Below are 16,068 nucleotides of genomic sequence, written 5' to 3' on the forward strand. Positions count from 1 at the left end.
ATCTTCTGACACAATTACGGCGACCTCTTCTGATACCATTACAGTCACATCTTCTGACACAATTACGGCCACATCTTCTGATACAATTACATTAACATCTTCTGACACAATTACGGCCACATCTTCTGACAGCAATACACCCATATCTTCTGATACCACTTCAGTCACATCTTTTGACACGATTACGGCGACATCTTCTGATACCATTACAGTCACATCTTCTGACACAATTACGGCCACATCTTCTGACAGCATTACATCCACATCTTCTGATACCATTACAGTCACATCTTCTGACACAATTACGGCGACATCTTCTGATACCATTACAGTCACATCTTCTGACACAATTCCGGCCACTTCTTCTGACAGCATTATACCCACCTCTTCTGATACCATTACAGTCACATCTTCTGACACAATTACGGCGACCTCTTCTGATACCATTACAGTCACATCTTCTGACACAATTACGGCCACATCTTCTGATACAATTACATTAACATCTTCTGACACAATTACGGCCACATCTTCTGACAGCAATACACCCATATCTTCTGATACCACTTCAGTCACATCTTATGACACGATTACGGCGACATCTTCTGATACCATTACAGTCACACCTTCTGACACAATTCCGGCCACATCTTCTGACAGCATGACACCCACACCTTCTGATACCATAACAGTCACATCTTCTGTCACGATTACGGCGACTTCTTCAGATACCATTACAGTCACATCTTCTGACACAATTACGGCCACCTCTTCTGATACAATTACAGTCACATCATCTGACACAATTACGGCCACATCTTCTGATACAATTACAGTAACATCTTCTGACACAATTACGGCCACATCTTCTGACAGCATTACACCCACATCTTCTGATACCATTACAGTCACACCTTCTGACACAATTACGGCGACATCTTATGATACCATTACAGTCACATCTTCTGACACAATTACGGCCACATCTTCTGAGAGCATTACACCCACATCTTCTGATACCATTACAGTCACATCTTCTGAAACAATTACGGCGACATCTTCTGATACCATTACAGTCGCATCTTCTGAAACAATTACGGCCACCTCTTCTGAAACAATTACAGTCACATCATCTGACACAATTACGGCCACATCTTCTGATACAATTATAGTAGCATCTTCTGACACAATTACGGCCACATCTTCTGACAGCATTACACCCACATCTTCTGATACCATTACAGTCACATCTTCTGACACAATTACGGCGACATCTTCTGATACCATTACAGTCACATCTTCTGACACAATTACGGCCACATCTTCTGATACAATTACAGTAACATCTTCTGACACAATTACGGCCACATCTTCTGACATCATTACACCCACATCTTCTGATACCATTACAGTCACATCTTCTGACACAATTACGGCGACATCTTTTGATACCATAACAACAACATCTTCTGACACAATTACGGCCACATCTTCTTACAGCATTACACCCACATCTTTTGATACCATTACAGTCACATCTTATGACACAATTACGGCGACATCTTCCGATACCATTACAGTCACATCTTCTGACACAATTCCGGCCACATCTTCTGACAGCATTACACCCACACCTTCTGACACAATTACGGCCACATCTTCTGATACAATTACAGTAACATCTTCTGACACAATTACGGCCACATCTTCTGACATCATTACACCCACATCTTCTGATACCATTACAGTCACATCTTCTAACACAATTACGGCGACATCTTTTGAAACCATTACAGCAACATCTTCTGACACAATTACGGCCACATCTTCTGACAGCATTACATCCACATCTTCTGATACCATTACAGTCACATCTTATGACACGATTACGGCGACATCTTCTGATACCATTACAGTCACACCTTCTGACACAATTCCGGCCACATCTTCTGACAGCATGACACCCACACCTTCTGATACCATTACAGTCACATCTTCTGACACGATTACGGCGACTTCTTCTGATACCATTACAGTCACATCTTCTGACACAATTACGGCCACCTCTTCTGATACAATTACAGTCACATCATCTGACACAATTACGGCCACATCTTCTGATACAATTACAGTAACATCTTCTGACACAATTACGGCCACATCTTCTAACAGCATTACACCCACATCTTCTGATACCATTACAGTCACACCTTCTGACACAATTACGGCGACATCTTATGATACCATTACAGTCACATCTTCTGACACAATTACGGCCACATCTTCTGAGAGCATTACACCCACATCTTCTGATACCATTACAGTCACATCTTCTGAAACAATTACGGCGACATCTTCTGATACCATTACAGTCGCATCTTCTGAAACAATTACGGCCACCTCTTCTGAAACAATTACAGTCACATCATCTGACACAATTACGGCCACATCTTCTGATACAATTATAGTAGCATCTTCTGACACAATTACGGCCACATCTTCTGACAGCATTACACCCACATCTTCTGATACCATTACAGTCACATCTTCTGACACAATTACGGCGACATCTTCTGATACCATTACAGTCATATCTTCTGACACAATTACGACCATATCTTCTGACAGCATTCCACCCACATCTTCTGATACCATTACAGTCACATCTTCTGACACAATTATGGCGACATCTTCTGATACCATTACAGTCACATCTTCTGACACAATTACGGCGACATTTTCTGATACCATTACAGTCACATCTTCTGACACAATTACGGCCACATCTTCTGACAGCATTACACCCACATCTTCTGATGCCATTACAGTCACATCCACTGAGACAAATACGGCGACATCTTCTGATACCATTACAGTCACATCTTCTGACACAATTACGGCCACATATTCTGACAGCATTACACCCACATCTTCTGATACCATTACAGTCACATCTTCTGACACGATTACGGCGACATCTTCTGATACCATTACAATCACATCTTCTGACACAATTACGGCGACCTCTTCTGATACCATTACAGTAACATCTTCTGACACAATTACGGCCACCTCTTCTGATACAATGACAGTCACATCATCTGACACAATTACGGCCACATCTTCTGATACAATTACAGTAACATCTTCTGACACAATTACGGCCACATCTTCTGACAGCATTACACCCACATCTTCTGATACCATTACAGTCACATCTTCTGACACAATAACGGCCACCTCTTCTGATACAATTACAGTCACATCATCCGACACAATTACGGCGACATCTTCTGATACAATTACAGTAACATCTTCTGACACAATTACGGCCACAACTTCTGACAGCATTACACCCACATCTTCTGATACCATTACAGTCACATCTTCTGACACAATAACGGCCACCTCTTCTGATACAATTACAGTCACATCATCCGACACAATTACGGCCACATCTTCTGATACAATTACAGTAACATCTTCTGACACAATTACGGCCACATCTTCTGACAGCATTACACCCACATCTTCTGATACCATTACAGTCACATCTTCTGACACAATTACGGCGACATCTTCTGATACCATTACAGTCACATCTTCTGACACAATTACGGCGACATCTTCTGATACCATTACAGCAACATCTTCTGACAAAATTACGGCCACATCTTCTGACAGCATTACACCCACATCATCTGATACCATTACAGTCACATCTTCTGACACAATTACGGCGACATCTTCTGACACAATTCCGGCCACATCTTCTGACAGCATTACACCCACACCTTCTGGTACAATTACAGTCACATCTTCTAACACGATTACGGCGACATCTTCTGATACCATTACAGTCACATCTTCTGACACAATTACGGCCACCTCTTCTGATACAATTACAGTCACATCATCTGACACAATTACGGCCACATCTTCTGATACAATAACAGTTACATCTTCTGACACAATTACGGCCACATCTTCTGACAGCATTACACCCAAATCTTCTGATACCATTACAGTCACATCATCTGACACAATTACGGCGACATCTTCTGATACCATTACAGTCACATCTTCTGACACAATTACGGCCACATCTTCTGACAGCATTACACCCACATCTTCTGATACCATTACAGTCACATCTTCTGACACAATTACGGCGACATCTTCTGACACAATTCCGGCCACATCTTCTGACAACATTACACCCACACCTTCTGGTACAATTACAGTCACATCTTCTGACTCGATTACGGCGACATCTTCTGATACCATTACAGTCACATCTTCTGACACATTTACGGCCACCTCTTCTGATACAATTACAGTCACATCATCTGACACAATTACGGCCACATCTTCTGATACAATAACAGTTACATCTTCTGACACAATTACGGCCACATCTTCTGACAGCATTACACCCACATCTTCTGATACCATTACAGTCACATCTTCTGACACAATTACGGCGACATCTTCTGATACCATTACAGTCACATCTTCTGACATAATTACGGCCACATCTTCTGACAGCATTACACCCACATCTTCTGATACCATTACAGTCACATCTTCTGACACAATTACGGCCACATCTTTTGATACCATTACAGTCACTTCTTCTGACACAATTACGGCCACATCTTCTGTCAGCATTACACCCACATCTTCTGATACCATTATAGTCACATCTTCTGACACAATTACGCCGACATCTTCTGATACCATTACAGTCACATCTTCTGACACAATTACGGCCACCTCATCTGATACAATTACAGTCACATCATCTGACACAATTACGGCCACATCTTCTGATACAATTACAGTAACATCTTCTGACACAATTACGGCAACATCTTCTGACATCATTACACCCACATCTTCGGATACCATTAAAGTGACATCTTCTGACACAATTACGGCCACATCTTCTGATACAATTACGGTCACATCTTCTGACTCAATTACGGCCACATCTTCTGATTTAATTACAGTCACATCTTCTGACACAATTACGGCCACATATTCTGACAGCATTACAATAACATCTTCTGATACCATTACAGTCACATCTTCTGACACAATAACGGCGACGTCTTCTGATACCATTACAGTCACATCTTCTGACACAATTACGGCCACATCTTCTGATACCATTACAGTCACATCTTCTGATTCCATTACAGTCACATCTTCTGACACAATAACGGTTACATCTACTGACAGCATTACACCCACATCTACTGACACCAGTACATTTATATTTACGTCATCCATTACACCAACATCTACTGAATCCATTACACTTATATCTGCTTCATCCCCAACACCAACATCTACTGCATCCACTACCCTAATATCTACTGCATCAACTTTACCAACATCTTTGGAATCCACTACACTTATTTCTACTTCATCAACTAGTCAAATACCTATTGCAAGTACAACACTTACACCTACGACGACTGCAACACCGGAGACTCAAGCACGTGGTATGCACCATTATGTTCAAATTTCATTTTTATCATTTTTATTTTCTTAGCCATTATTTTTTCTTGTTTATCTCTACTATATCACAATAGCTTCTTACTCTTGTGATTATATTTATGTTCGTTTTTCACTGATTACATCCTACATGTATGCTTGTGTTTGGTACTCGTAAGATGATTTGATATTTACCTCATATTCAGCTGTTTTTTTGGAGTATGGATTATCAACTGGGGACCAGGCCTCCCCCGCCGCTGACGATACGTGTATAGTGGTGATCAATCTGGGATATCGGGTACCATTCCGCGGTCTCGGGTACAGACGAATTTACGTAAGAGACTCTTTGTTGTTCAGCACTATGATTATCTATCATATGCACAAACGTTAATATCAAGATTAAGCGACTCGGCATCACCGCATTCGGTCATACCAATTATTATTGAATTCTTCCAGATATTTTAGGATACGTTACAAACTAGGTATGTTAATTTATTAATAATTGAATGGTAACAACTTTGTTATTTATTTATATCATTATTATCTTAAAATTTTTGCGAAGTATTATTGTGCTTCTAGATACTTATTTCACAATTTCTAAATGGTCCCGCGCTCACCTTTTATCGCATGTGTTATTGAAAAAAGGATTTAACAATAAGACAAAACAATATACGTTCCTAAAACAACACAATTCACAATTACCCACGTTAAACAACTTGTCCGTTTTTTTCATTGTCTTAATTAGGAGTTAAATTCTATCAAAACCCCATTTTAGATGATTAAATGACAAACATGAAATTGTAAAAAAAAGTATAAATAACATACATTCGAACTTATGTATAATTTACTGAATAACACCCTCCCCCAAATTACATTTATTTTATTTTAGATTTGCCCGAACGGCCTTATTTGCTTCAAGCAACCGTTTTCGGGTTATGTCCCACCAAGAAATAGTCGAGGTTACAGCGCAGACTTCAAGGGCGCCGTTTGCATCGCTCCTTATTTTGCAGATCTAATAGTGACACATAATCAGTTGTTTTACCAGTCGTATGACTTCTCAACTGTTAGTAATGCTAACGTGAACGCTAAGGTGAAGGGATTTGTTAACGAAAGCTATGGCGAGGCAAAGTTCGAGCCCATCTATGTGCTGAAGGCCACGTGGAATGCGGCAAAAAGATTTGGAGGAAATGATGTGAGAGGATTCTGAAGTTCATTTTGTACTTCCTTTGCGTTTAAGAAGTATCATCTATTATATTAAACAAATAACCATTTCATGACAAACACATGATCAAAATGAAATGCATTAAAAAACACACACACTTTCAAACACACATTAACACATTTCAAAATTAACTGCAGTAAGCATAGTAGTTCATTTTGTAAATAGAGGATGTTGTTAATACGTCACGATCACCATTTTCGTGTTCATTCATTTGGGGTGAAAATTGCATATGTTAAATTGTTCTTGTCATTTAATGTTTCAGATTGTTACGTTCCAAGTCATATTTACAAGCAACGGGACACATTCGTACTCGTTCAACTGGTACTATGACGGCGGAATGCTTGATTCGTTTGACTCACCATTTATTGGTTACATCGCTGACGGTTACTATGAGGGCCTTGACAACACAGAAGACGGCAGTTTCTTACGACGAGCTGATAAAAATCTAAAACTTAACAGTATGTTGCAAAGCTTATACATATGTATATTCTAAAATTCGTCCTTTAAACAATATAATGTCGTTTGGTTTTATTAATGGCCATGTAGATAATGATACTGGAATTATTTTTTGATTATGATGATTCAGGCGATTGTAAATATTGCGAGGACGGTGATGATTATAATCAAAAGTTGACAAACATGAGCATGCTCATGATATCCGAAGCGTTCAAGTATTTGAAAATATATGGCATTGAGATATATTTCAGGACTTTACAGAGGTGCTGTAAGTTTTGATCATACAGGAAATACAAATCTTTTCGCTAACGATCAACTTGAATGCAACATCTGGTACAAGAAAGAGAAATCCAAGGTATCCATTCATAGGAACATGGAATTCCGAATGCCTGTTTGTCCTTGCTTTTATGATTGGTTGCGATGGGACCGGAGCTTCAGTTTGTGGGACGCCACTTGGCACTCGACTAACGTCATCCACGTACCTATGGAACCCGCGCGACGGTTATGGCCATATGGAAAGGTACTTGTTATGGTCTACAAAATATGTTTTTATCATACTGTTATACTGTCAAACATCAAATACGTTTCTATTGAAATGTATACGAACGTATAAGGAGAGACTCTTAGAAATTTATTATCAAACATCTTAACAATTGCTAACATTTCAATCACACCAGCAGTTTGATTAAACTAAATGTGTTTTGTTTCTTGTTAAACGAAAGTACAATTTTATAAGGGATTAAGTGTCAGAGTTAATGACCAGCCGTATATGTCAAAGACCAACCGACGCCTGCCTTTTTCACGCATTTGGTGACAAGAATTGCTGCACATGTATATATGTTTATATTATAACATACCTGGGGCTTTAAGATAATTTTTTCGATAAGAAAGAGTTTTATGCGCCAAAAAAACCGACAATAACGAATTTTCAAGACTGTATTATTAAATTTGGTAAAAATATTTCAGAATTTCTCGTGCGAATTTTTTTATGTGTGCATCAAATTTGCAAGATAAAGTTCAGCTATTTAGACAAAAAGTTTCACCCGATCCCGTCATAATGTTTGACTTATGCATTAGTGACAAACTTTATATTGTATTTAAATACTTGCTACAAAGGTTTCACTTGATCTCGTGATGATGTTTTATTGTTCCATTTATGACGTGATACCTCATCCAACATGTGGTTAATATTTGACAAAATCTTGCGCCATTTGTTTCAAGCGTTCATTCCAGTTACTTTATATGATTTCAAGCTAATAAATACATTTCAGTCATGTGCCTATAGTGCATTCACCGGTTCCTTCATCGGATTTGGGTTAGAAGCTGGCACGTTTGCTTCTTTCAATCGGTTGATATCTTCCCGCAGCCATCAGTTGGAGGACCTGCACTTTAAAGATGTGTGTTGTGAGAGGACAGATCTTTGTGGTCTGTACTGGGAAGTCAGGCCTCTCGTTTCGCAATGTTACTCGTGGTTCCCGTTCTCTCTGCGAGGTACGTGCTAGTATCAATGGACTCTGAAATTCGATTCTATTGTGAATTAAGAAGATCGCTTTGTAGTTTTAATTGATTAAAAATCTAGGAAAGGCATGATTTAATGTAAATGTGTAAACCGGTAATGGCATTCGTATCGCATCACATTGTTTTGTAAAGTAACGACACTACGAAAGGTTTGTACGCGAACTTGCGATAATTGTATATAATAGTAAGAAGTAAAAATATATACCGGTTCTCATACATCTTTTACAATCAATTGATTCTTTGATGTACATATGTAAAATACGCATTTACATCTTGAGGTCCCGTTGCCGGACAAAGGGTTTGTTTGAAAAACGTTTTTTGTTTGCCTTTATATATATTTTAGACTATTTCACGTATTAAAGTACTGTCAATAAATAAAGTCAATGACTTAAAAAAAATAACAAAAACGTTATTACCCAAGTTAAAATGTTTCCTGTCTTTTAAGTTATAATAGAAAAGGTATTTTACACTCCTATGTTTAGCAGAGAAATTCTGTTCTTAATATATGTAATCATATTGTTTGTTGATTTATGAGTTTATATCGATTTATCCATTATTTTAATACATTTAACATACGTTGGAACAAGTGAACTTACATGGAAACTTTGTTATTCTGAATATCGATGCTTTGGTGCGCAAAAGGAGTGATTTGTCAATAGTTTATGATAGTCGTATATAAGGACGATATGTTTGAAAAGTTTATTCAACATTTACCATTCTTAACTGCAGTATTGTTATGGCATATACATTTGTGCAAATATGGGTGCCTTTGCAAGTGCAGCTGGAACTTTAAATGTGTGCGTCGAAACTAAAATAATTTCTTATTTCAAGTGAAAATATATCATTTGAAAAAAATAAGCTCTAAGTTTGTATTTTCTAACTGATGGTATTGTTAAATTGTTTTAAATTGCTACTGACAAGAGGTTTACAATTTTCTGGTGTTCTTGTTGGAGATAACAACATTCCTGTGCTTTTATTTTCTTAATTGTTGGTACACCTCATTTAGTATCATACATGCATAAGGAATTTAAGATGTATAAATATTAACCAAAACAAGTCATGCTTATGCGTATGATCATAAGAATTATATTTGTGATAAGTTTTATGAAAGACGATGGAAAACAAAGATAAAGGCTGGCACAATTTTGTTACATTTGGTTTAAATGAAGAATACAAATACAATTGGACATATGTAAATAAAGAACAGAACATGAACATATTGTGTCACAGTTCTGAAACCTTACCTTTTGAAATTGCTTGTAAACCGTTTATTAAAGGGGCCTTTTCACGTTTGGGTAAATTGACAAAATTGAAAAAAGTTGTTTCAGATTCGCAAATTTTCGTTTTAGTTATTTGTGAGGAAACAGTAATACTAAGCATTTACCATGCTCTAAAATAGTCATTATATGCATCTTTTGAAGATTTAAAAACCCGAAAATTATTAAGCGTTGCAACGCGAAATGAAATAATAATTTGTAGAGTTCTGTTGTTGTTTAATTTTGTGAAACTACGAGGATTGCTTATATAATGTATAAAATACATGAGGTATTGCATTCGGAAGAATGGCCGAGTGGTCTAAGTGGTAGAATTTTTACTCCAGGGGTCAGTGGTTCGAGCCCTGCTGAGGGTTACCTTTTTCTTTATTAAATTTAATTCTTGATTTTGTACTAGAGCTTTTTGTATCCAATGTTTACTTTTATCAATATAAAGCATTTAATGATAAACTTCAAAACAAGCCAAAATCTGTGAAAAGGCCCCTTTAACATAGTTAAATTAATCGGACGCGTCACTATATTGATTCAACAGAGCAAACATTTATATTAAATATTAATGATGTGCATGCTTTTAAAAGATCATTGCTGCTTATTTATACTGTTTCGGCGATATAACAATCCTGTTAAGTATTTAGCACAATTATTTAAGAGTAAATGGGTAACTAAACAATTTATTATATAAATGCTGACTCAATATGTCAGAACACACTGTTGTATTGTTCGTTTGATCTTACATCCAATCAATGCTTTTATTTTCTAACACCGTATCATTTGATGCGTTTTTAAGCCCGAGGAGTTGGTGATCCTCACTTTAACACGTTAGATGGCGCGAACTACACCTTCAACGGCCATGGCGAATACGTGTTGATGAAAATAATTGAACAAGGTTTAGCCCTCGAGATCCAGTGCCGAACACGGCGAGCAAAGAAAGTCACAGGCGATCTCTCTGACGCTACCGTGTTCTCCGGCTTTGCGATACAGGGCGATGGAGTCTGGTTGCAAGTGGAGCTGAACGAGGCTGGGGACAAGACACAGCTTTTCGTGGGCACGAGTAATACCTCGTGGGCGGACTATACGAATGACTACTACAAAAATGAAACTATGGTTATCAAATCGGACACGGGACTGACCGTGACAAGAAACATGTCTGAAAAAACGATTTGGGCTTTCTTCAGTGATTCAGGCTCGTATTTGATTTTTTTTATCATTTTCTGTTGCCGTGTTTTGCATTTTCTTTTTATCTCTAAAATATGGTTTGTAAAATTCATAAAAAAATTCTATTGTAGGTGTAACATTTAATGTCACAGAAAGAGACGGGCTTCTTCAAATGGCTATTGCGATGCCAAATACTTTGAAAAACAAAAACATCGTTGGGTTGCTGGGTAACTTCAATGATAATGATAAAGATGACTTCATACCACGAGGAGCGAGCACTTCCCTGTCCAGTCCTTCTGAACGGCAACTTTTCGAAAGCTTTGGCCAAACATGTAAGCTCGATTTTACCTGATCGCCTGTCGTTTATAGGCATATTTATTATGGCATTACTCTTATCTTAACGGCAATCATTTCATTGCAGGGATGACTACCGCACAAGAGTCAATTTTCAAGTATGCGGACGGCTATACCCACGCCAATTTTGTACAGGAGAACTTTACTCCGAAATTCCCGGAGGAAGCAAACGCTACATTGCGAGCGGAAGCAGAACAGAAATGCAATAAAAACCTTCAGTGTGTATTTGATTTTATCTTCACCGGAAATGAGCAACTTGCAAGGGAGACCGAAAGGACGGAAGAGCTTGCAGTACGGGCAAATGAGGCAGCAAGTACGTTTAATTGTAAAATGAAGATGATAATTTGGCGATATTTAACTAAACGTTATATTGAATTAAATTACTACTGAAATCAAATAGCATGCTGATTTCTAAATAAATGTGGTAAGGATATGGTTTATGTCCTAATTCAGTCGTGCGCAGGATTATTTTAAGTTTTGTGTGTGCTTCATTTGATGAACATACAACAAAAGCATTAAAAAAGTATACATTTATATCCTGCCAAGTAGCTATATGGGTGAGGATGCACAATTGTTCATGAAATATAGCATAAGAAATAGACCTCTTCTTTATACGCTATATCTTGAATTTATAGTTTCGGGTCAAACATTCAACAAAAAGCGCGAGTGGTAACATTGATGTTGCGTACAATGAAAATATACCTGAAATATGTTATGCGCTATTTATATTCTCCAGTTGCAAAAGATACAGGTGTATTTTAATCATTACAGGCAACCAAATTCCGAATATAACTGTTGTAACTGGAACACAGATGGTCGACAACAAGAATATTTTGATACTGAACGTCAACGAAACAAAGTCAATAACAGTAAAAGGAGAAGACGATGGAAGCACGTTGAATTACTCCGTACTCGGCAACTCCGGTGCTACGCTTGGCATAGAACTAGAGGACAAATCTAGAAACATCACGTTGAAAGTGACCGACACTTCTGCTAAGAGTCTCAGGTTAGTATTGAAAAGGTGCCAAAGGACAGTATTGATGTCCGCTGAATTATGCGTTTTAATCGGAAAACATTACATCGTCAGGTTGATTAGTTCTATTAGTATAATTGATTGGCTTGCTAATTTTGATTATTTATATTTGGTTGCGTTCCGCTATTGGGTTAAGTATGTGTAAACATATAAACACTTTGAAAATAGACCGTAAGTTGTTCGTATACTTGAAATATGAGTATACTGTTAACGCATGATTTTGTGAATATTTATGTATATTCAAATATTGCTAATGAGATATTTAACTGAATGGTTGGATGTAATGTTAACTTAAAATAATTAAGCAGTTAGGTTTCAGTTAAATAAATAATTGTATATCTACTATCAATGAAATGTTTGTTAACCAGGCGATTTATCTGTTGTAGTATCACTGTTACTGACAGCAAGAATGTGAGCGCTCCCATTCTGGACATTGTCATCGTGGTGTGTTCTCTGTGTAGCGGTCACGGCACGTGCAACACGAGCGTATTTAGAGAGGCCCAGGGCAATCCTAACCACAAATTAGCAACATGCCAATGCGAGCCGTACTGGACAGGTCAGAGGTCGTTTACATAAATGCGCAGAATAAGAAAATTAGTTTTAATTTGCTTACTTTTGATATATGTAACAATTCTATGTATTTTGTTGCTGTAGGGGATGATTGTGAAACTGACTTTGACGCATGCACAACTAACCCTTGTTCATTTGAACGCAACTGCACGGACACAAAAGCAGAGGCACACAAAGCTAATCCCTCCTTACCGGCATATACTTGCACTCCATGCCCTGCGGGCTTTGAAGACAAAACTGATAAGTGCGAGGGTACGTCTTTTACAACATCATTAGTTTGGTTCGTAATTGGTGTACACAATATTTATGTTAACTAATTAAATAATTATATATCCTACCAAGTCATTCCATTATATATCTAATTAATCATGAGTCGTCTCTAAAATATAATTAAGCCAAAAAAACAGAAAATAAGTTATGATTTTATAGTAATTTTTTTATACATAGGATTATAATAGTAGAAATATATAGCAATTTAACTCATTTTAAAACATCGGGACGAATGGTAGATAGCTTCGAAGATAGATATACATATTAATATTAAATTGTAGATATCAACGAATGTAATAACCAGCCTTGTGGTCTACATTCTTGCGTCAACACAGTTGGAAGTTTCTCGTGCGTTTGCAATGCTGGATACCGTTTGTCTTCAACCAATAATAGAATGTGCAACGGTATGGTCAGATTAATATCAACTGATAAAAACAATCTTAATTCAGGGTAGTAAATAGGACCATGCAAAATCTTAGTCTGGCATTTTATTTCATTAAATGATTTTAATTTGTTTGATTATTTTAAATCCAGTTGTGGATTGTAACTTTTTTGGCTATAACAAATTTCTTTTTTTTATAATTTAATGCTCTCAATTTAAATAATAGTTTATGTAAATGGTTTCTGTATTGATAACAAAGGTGGGTTATCTCGATTAAATAGTTTCAGTTTCAGTTTCAGTTTATTGGCAATCAGCAAAGCATATGCCTTTGGCAATTTACAAACACACAAAAAATTAGTAATTGTTATGTTTAAAAGGAAGCATTTCATTACGATTTATTGATATAGAGATAGATAAACTGAATAACCAGTGACTAAACATATGCATCTATAAAGAATATTATATTTTATGGCAAATGAAACATTCCATCCAACACTTACTTGGCTTTATAAACAATTGATAAAATGTTTAGGAATAAATTAAAATCACATGGTTAACTCTGAAATAATCTCACATTAAAAGCATGCACTGTTAGTAATTTAACTCACTCATGCATCACCAATTATCATCCACACTGAACCCTCTCACATTCTTGATTGGATTGGTCATTAAAAGATCAGTGTGTGTGTGTGAATTTCCTGTTACATTTGGAACTAGTTGTGCTTTATTCCATTTGCTGCCAAAGTGACAATATCTAATCGTATAAAAGGAAGATCCCTCACTGTTTATTATTAACTGACAATTTTAAATGACTTGTGAATACTTCACTTAAATTTAGTATTTATCTTAGTCAGTGCAAAATGTTTGTAGTATGGAATATTGAAATCGTGAATGTTATACTAATTCATCGAGCAATAGTCAGGAATACTTTTCAGGTAAAAACAAATATAACAATGTGATTATCAATTACAACGTATTTTTAAGCATGAATGCATACCTGTCCGTTTGAATTCAACGTCTTTGACATATAAAATTGTAGCTAGCACTAAGTCTTTTTGACAAGAAAACTTTATTTTCTTCGTATGCATAAGTTAAAAAAAAACATAAATTAAATATCAATAATATGAAACAAAGGCCAATCTTCATAAATGTTGCAGATATCAACGAGTGTGATGAGTCGACTAGCGGCTGTGAACATATCTGCAACAACACCCAGGGCAGCGTCACATGTGCCTGCTTCTCCGGATTCGTGTACAATTCAACATCAAAACAATGCAAGCAAGGTATGCCATGCAAACTATGAGCAGGGGACTGTTTAGCAACTTACGGCGTTGTGTGTAATGAACAAAAAACATGGAAGTCCTGTTACATAACCAGGAGATGAATTTATGTACGCTATTTTTCTTTTCAAGGCAAATGTCCAATAGCCTGTAAATACAAGACAACACATGCCTTACTCAATCATGAATAAAGCTGGGGTTATTCTTCCCCTTCCCCATAGGAATGGGCACACTTTGTGTGGCATTTTATTTTATTTTTTTATAGCAAATATTGACCAGCTATATCATCTATATGTTTTATTCTAAAAACTTTGGTTTATGTGTTTTTTCTTAAAGCATTTCGTAATGCGCGTGCAATTATTTCTTACATTCTACTAAAATGTTTTTATAAGCAGCTTCAGTGAGTCAATTGACAATTTCAATATCTCTGACGATAACTTCTGTTCATGTTCCAGATACGCCACCCAGCGTCTGTATAGGTAAATGTAACGGTACAGACGGATGTGTTGATGCGAACAACACAGCCAAGTGTTTCTGCAAAGCTGGTTACAAGCTGAACGGTAACAACACAAGTTGCGAAGGTACGAATGAGGTGGACATCATAATTTTTAAAGTGCCAAACATTACAAATACTGATAAATAATCAATTGTAATCAACAGAAAATCAAATTTAATTTCACTGCAGTCATATCATTCACAATTGATCTTGATGTCGATATTTGGCCGTGGAATATATGCTGATAGGTCTCGTTTTTTTATCAGCATCGATATCCATGTATCTAAAGCTTAATCTAACAGAGCTCTAATGTTTTATTGCAGATATTAACGAGTGCGATACAATTAAACCATGTTCCCAACAATGCAATAACAGTGATGGAAGTTACCAGTGCAGTTGTTACGATGGATACACACTTGGAGTTGACAAAACCACTTGTGAAGGTAAATAAGCTAATTTTGAATGAAGTTGCTTAGCTAAAATTAGTGTTCTTATTTTATTTTACTCGATACCACATGTTCAACATCACACACAAACACATTAATCTTATCATAGC

The 16,068-nt window shown here is 36.9% G+C and overlaps 1 protein-coding gene across 1 annotated transcript; it reads left to right on the plus strand.

The window, feature by feature from the left end:
• The first annotated feature begins 385 nt into the window (after positions 1-385).
• Positions 386-11,271, plus strand: LOC127859614 (serine-rich adhesin for platelets-like). Its single transcript, XM_052397116.1, has 8 exons — positions 386-5,510; positions 5,709-5,820; positions 6,571-6,694; positions 6,987-7,182; positions 7,468-7,700; positions 8,452-8,671; positions 10,760-11,159; positions 11,259-11,271. The coding sequence occupies exons 1-8, from the start codon at positions 662-664 to the stop codon at positions 11,269-11,271; spliced, it is 6,147 nt and encodes a 2,048-aa protein (XP_052253076.1). The 5' UTR covers positions 386-661.
• The last annotated feature ends 4,797 nt before the right edge of the window (positions 11,272-16,068 follow it).

The sequence above is a fragment of the Dreissena polymorpha genome, chromosome 15 (genome assembly GCF_020536995.1).
Source record: "Dreissena polymorpha isolate Duluth1 chromosome 15, UMN_Dpol_1.0, whole genome shotgun sequence".
NCBI lineage: Eukaryota > Metazoa > Mollusca > Bivalvia > Myida > Dreissenidae > Dreissena > Dreissena polymorpha.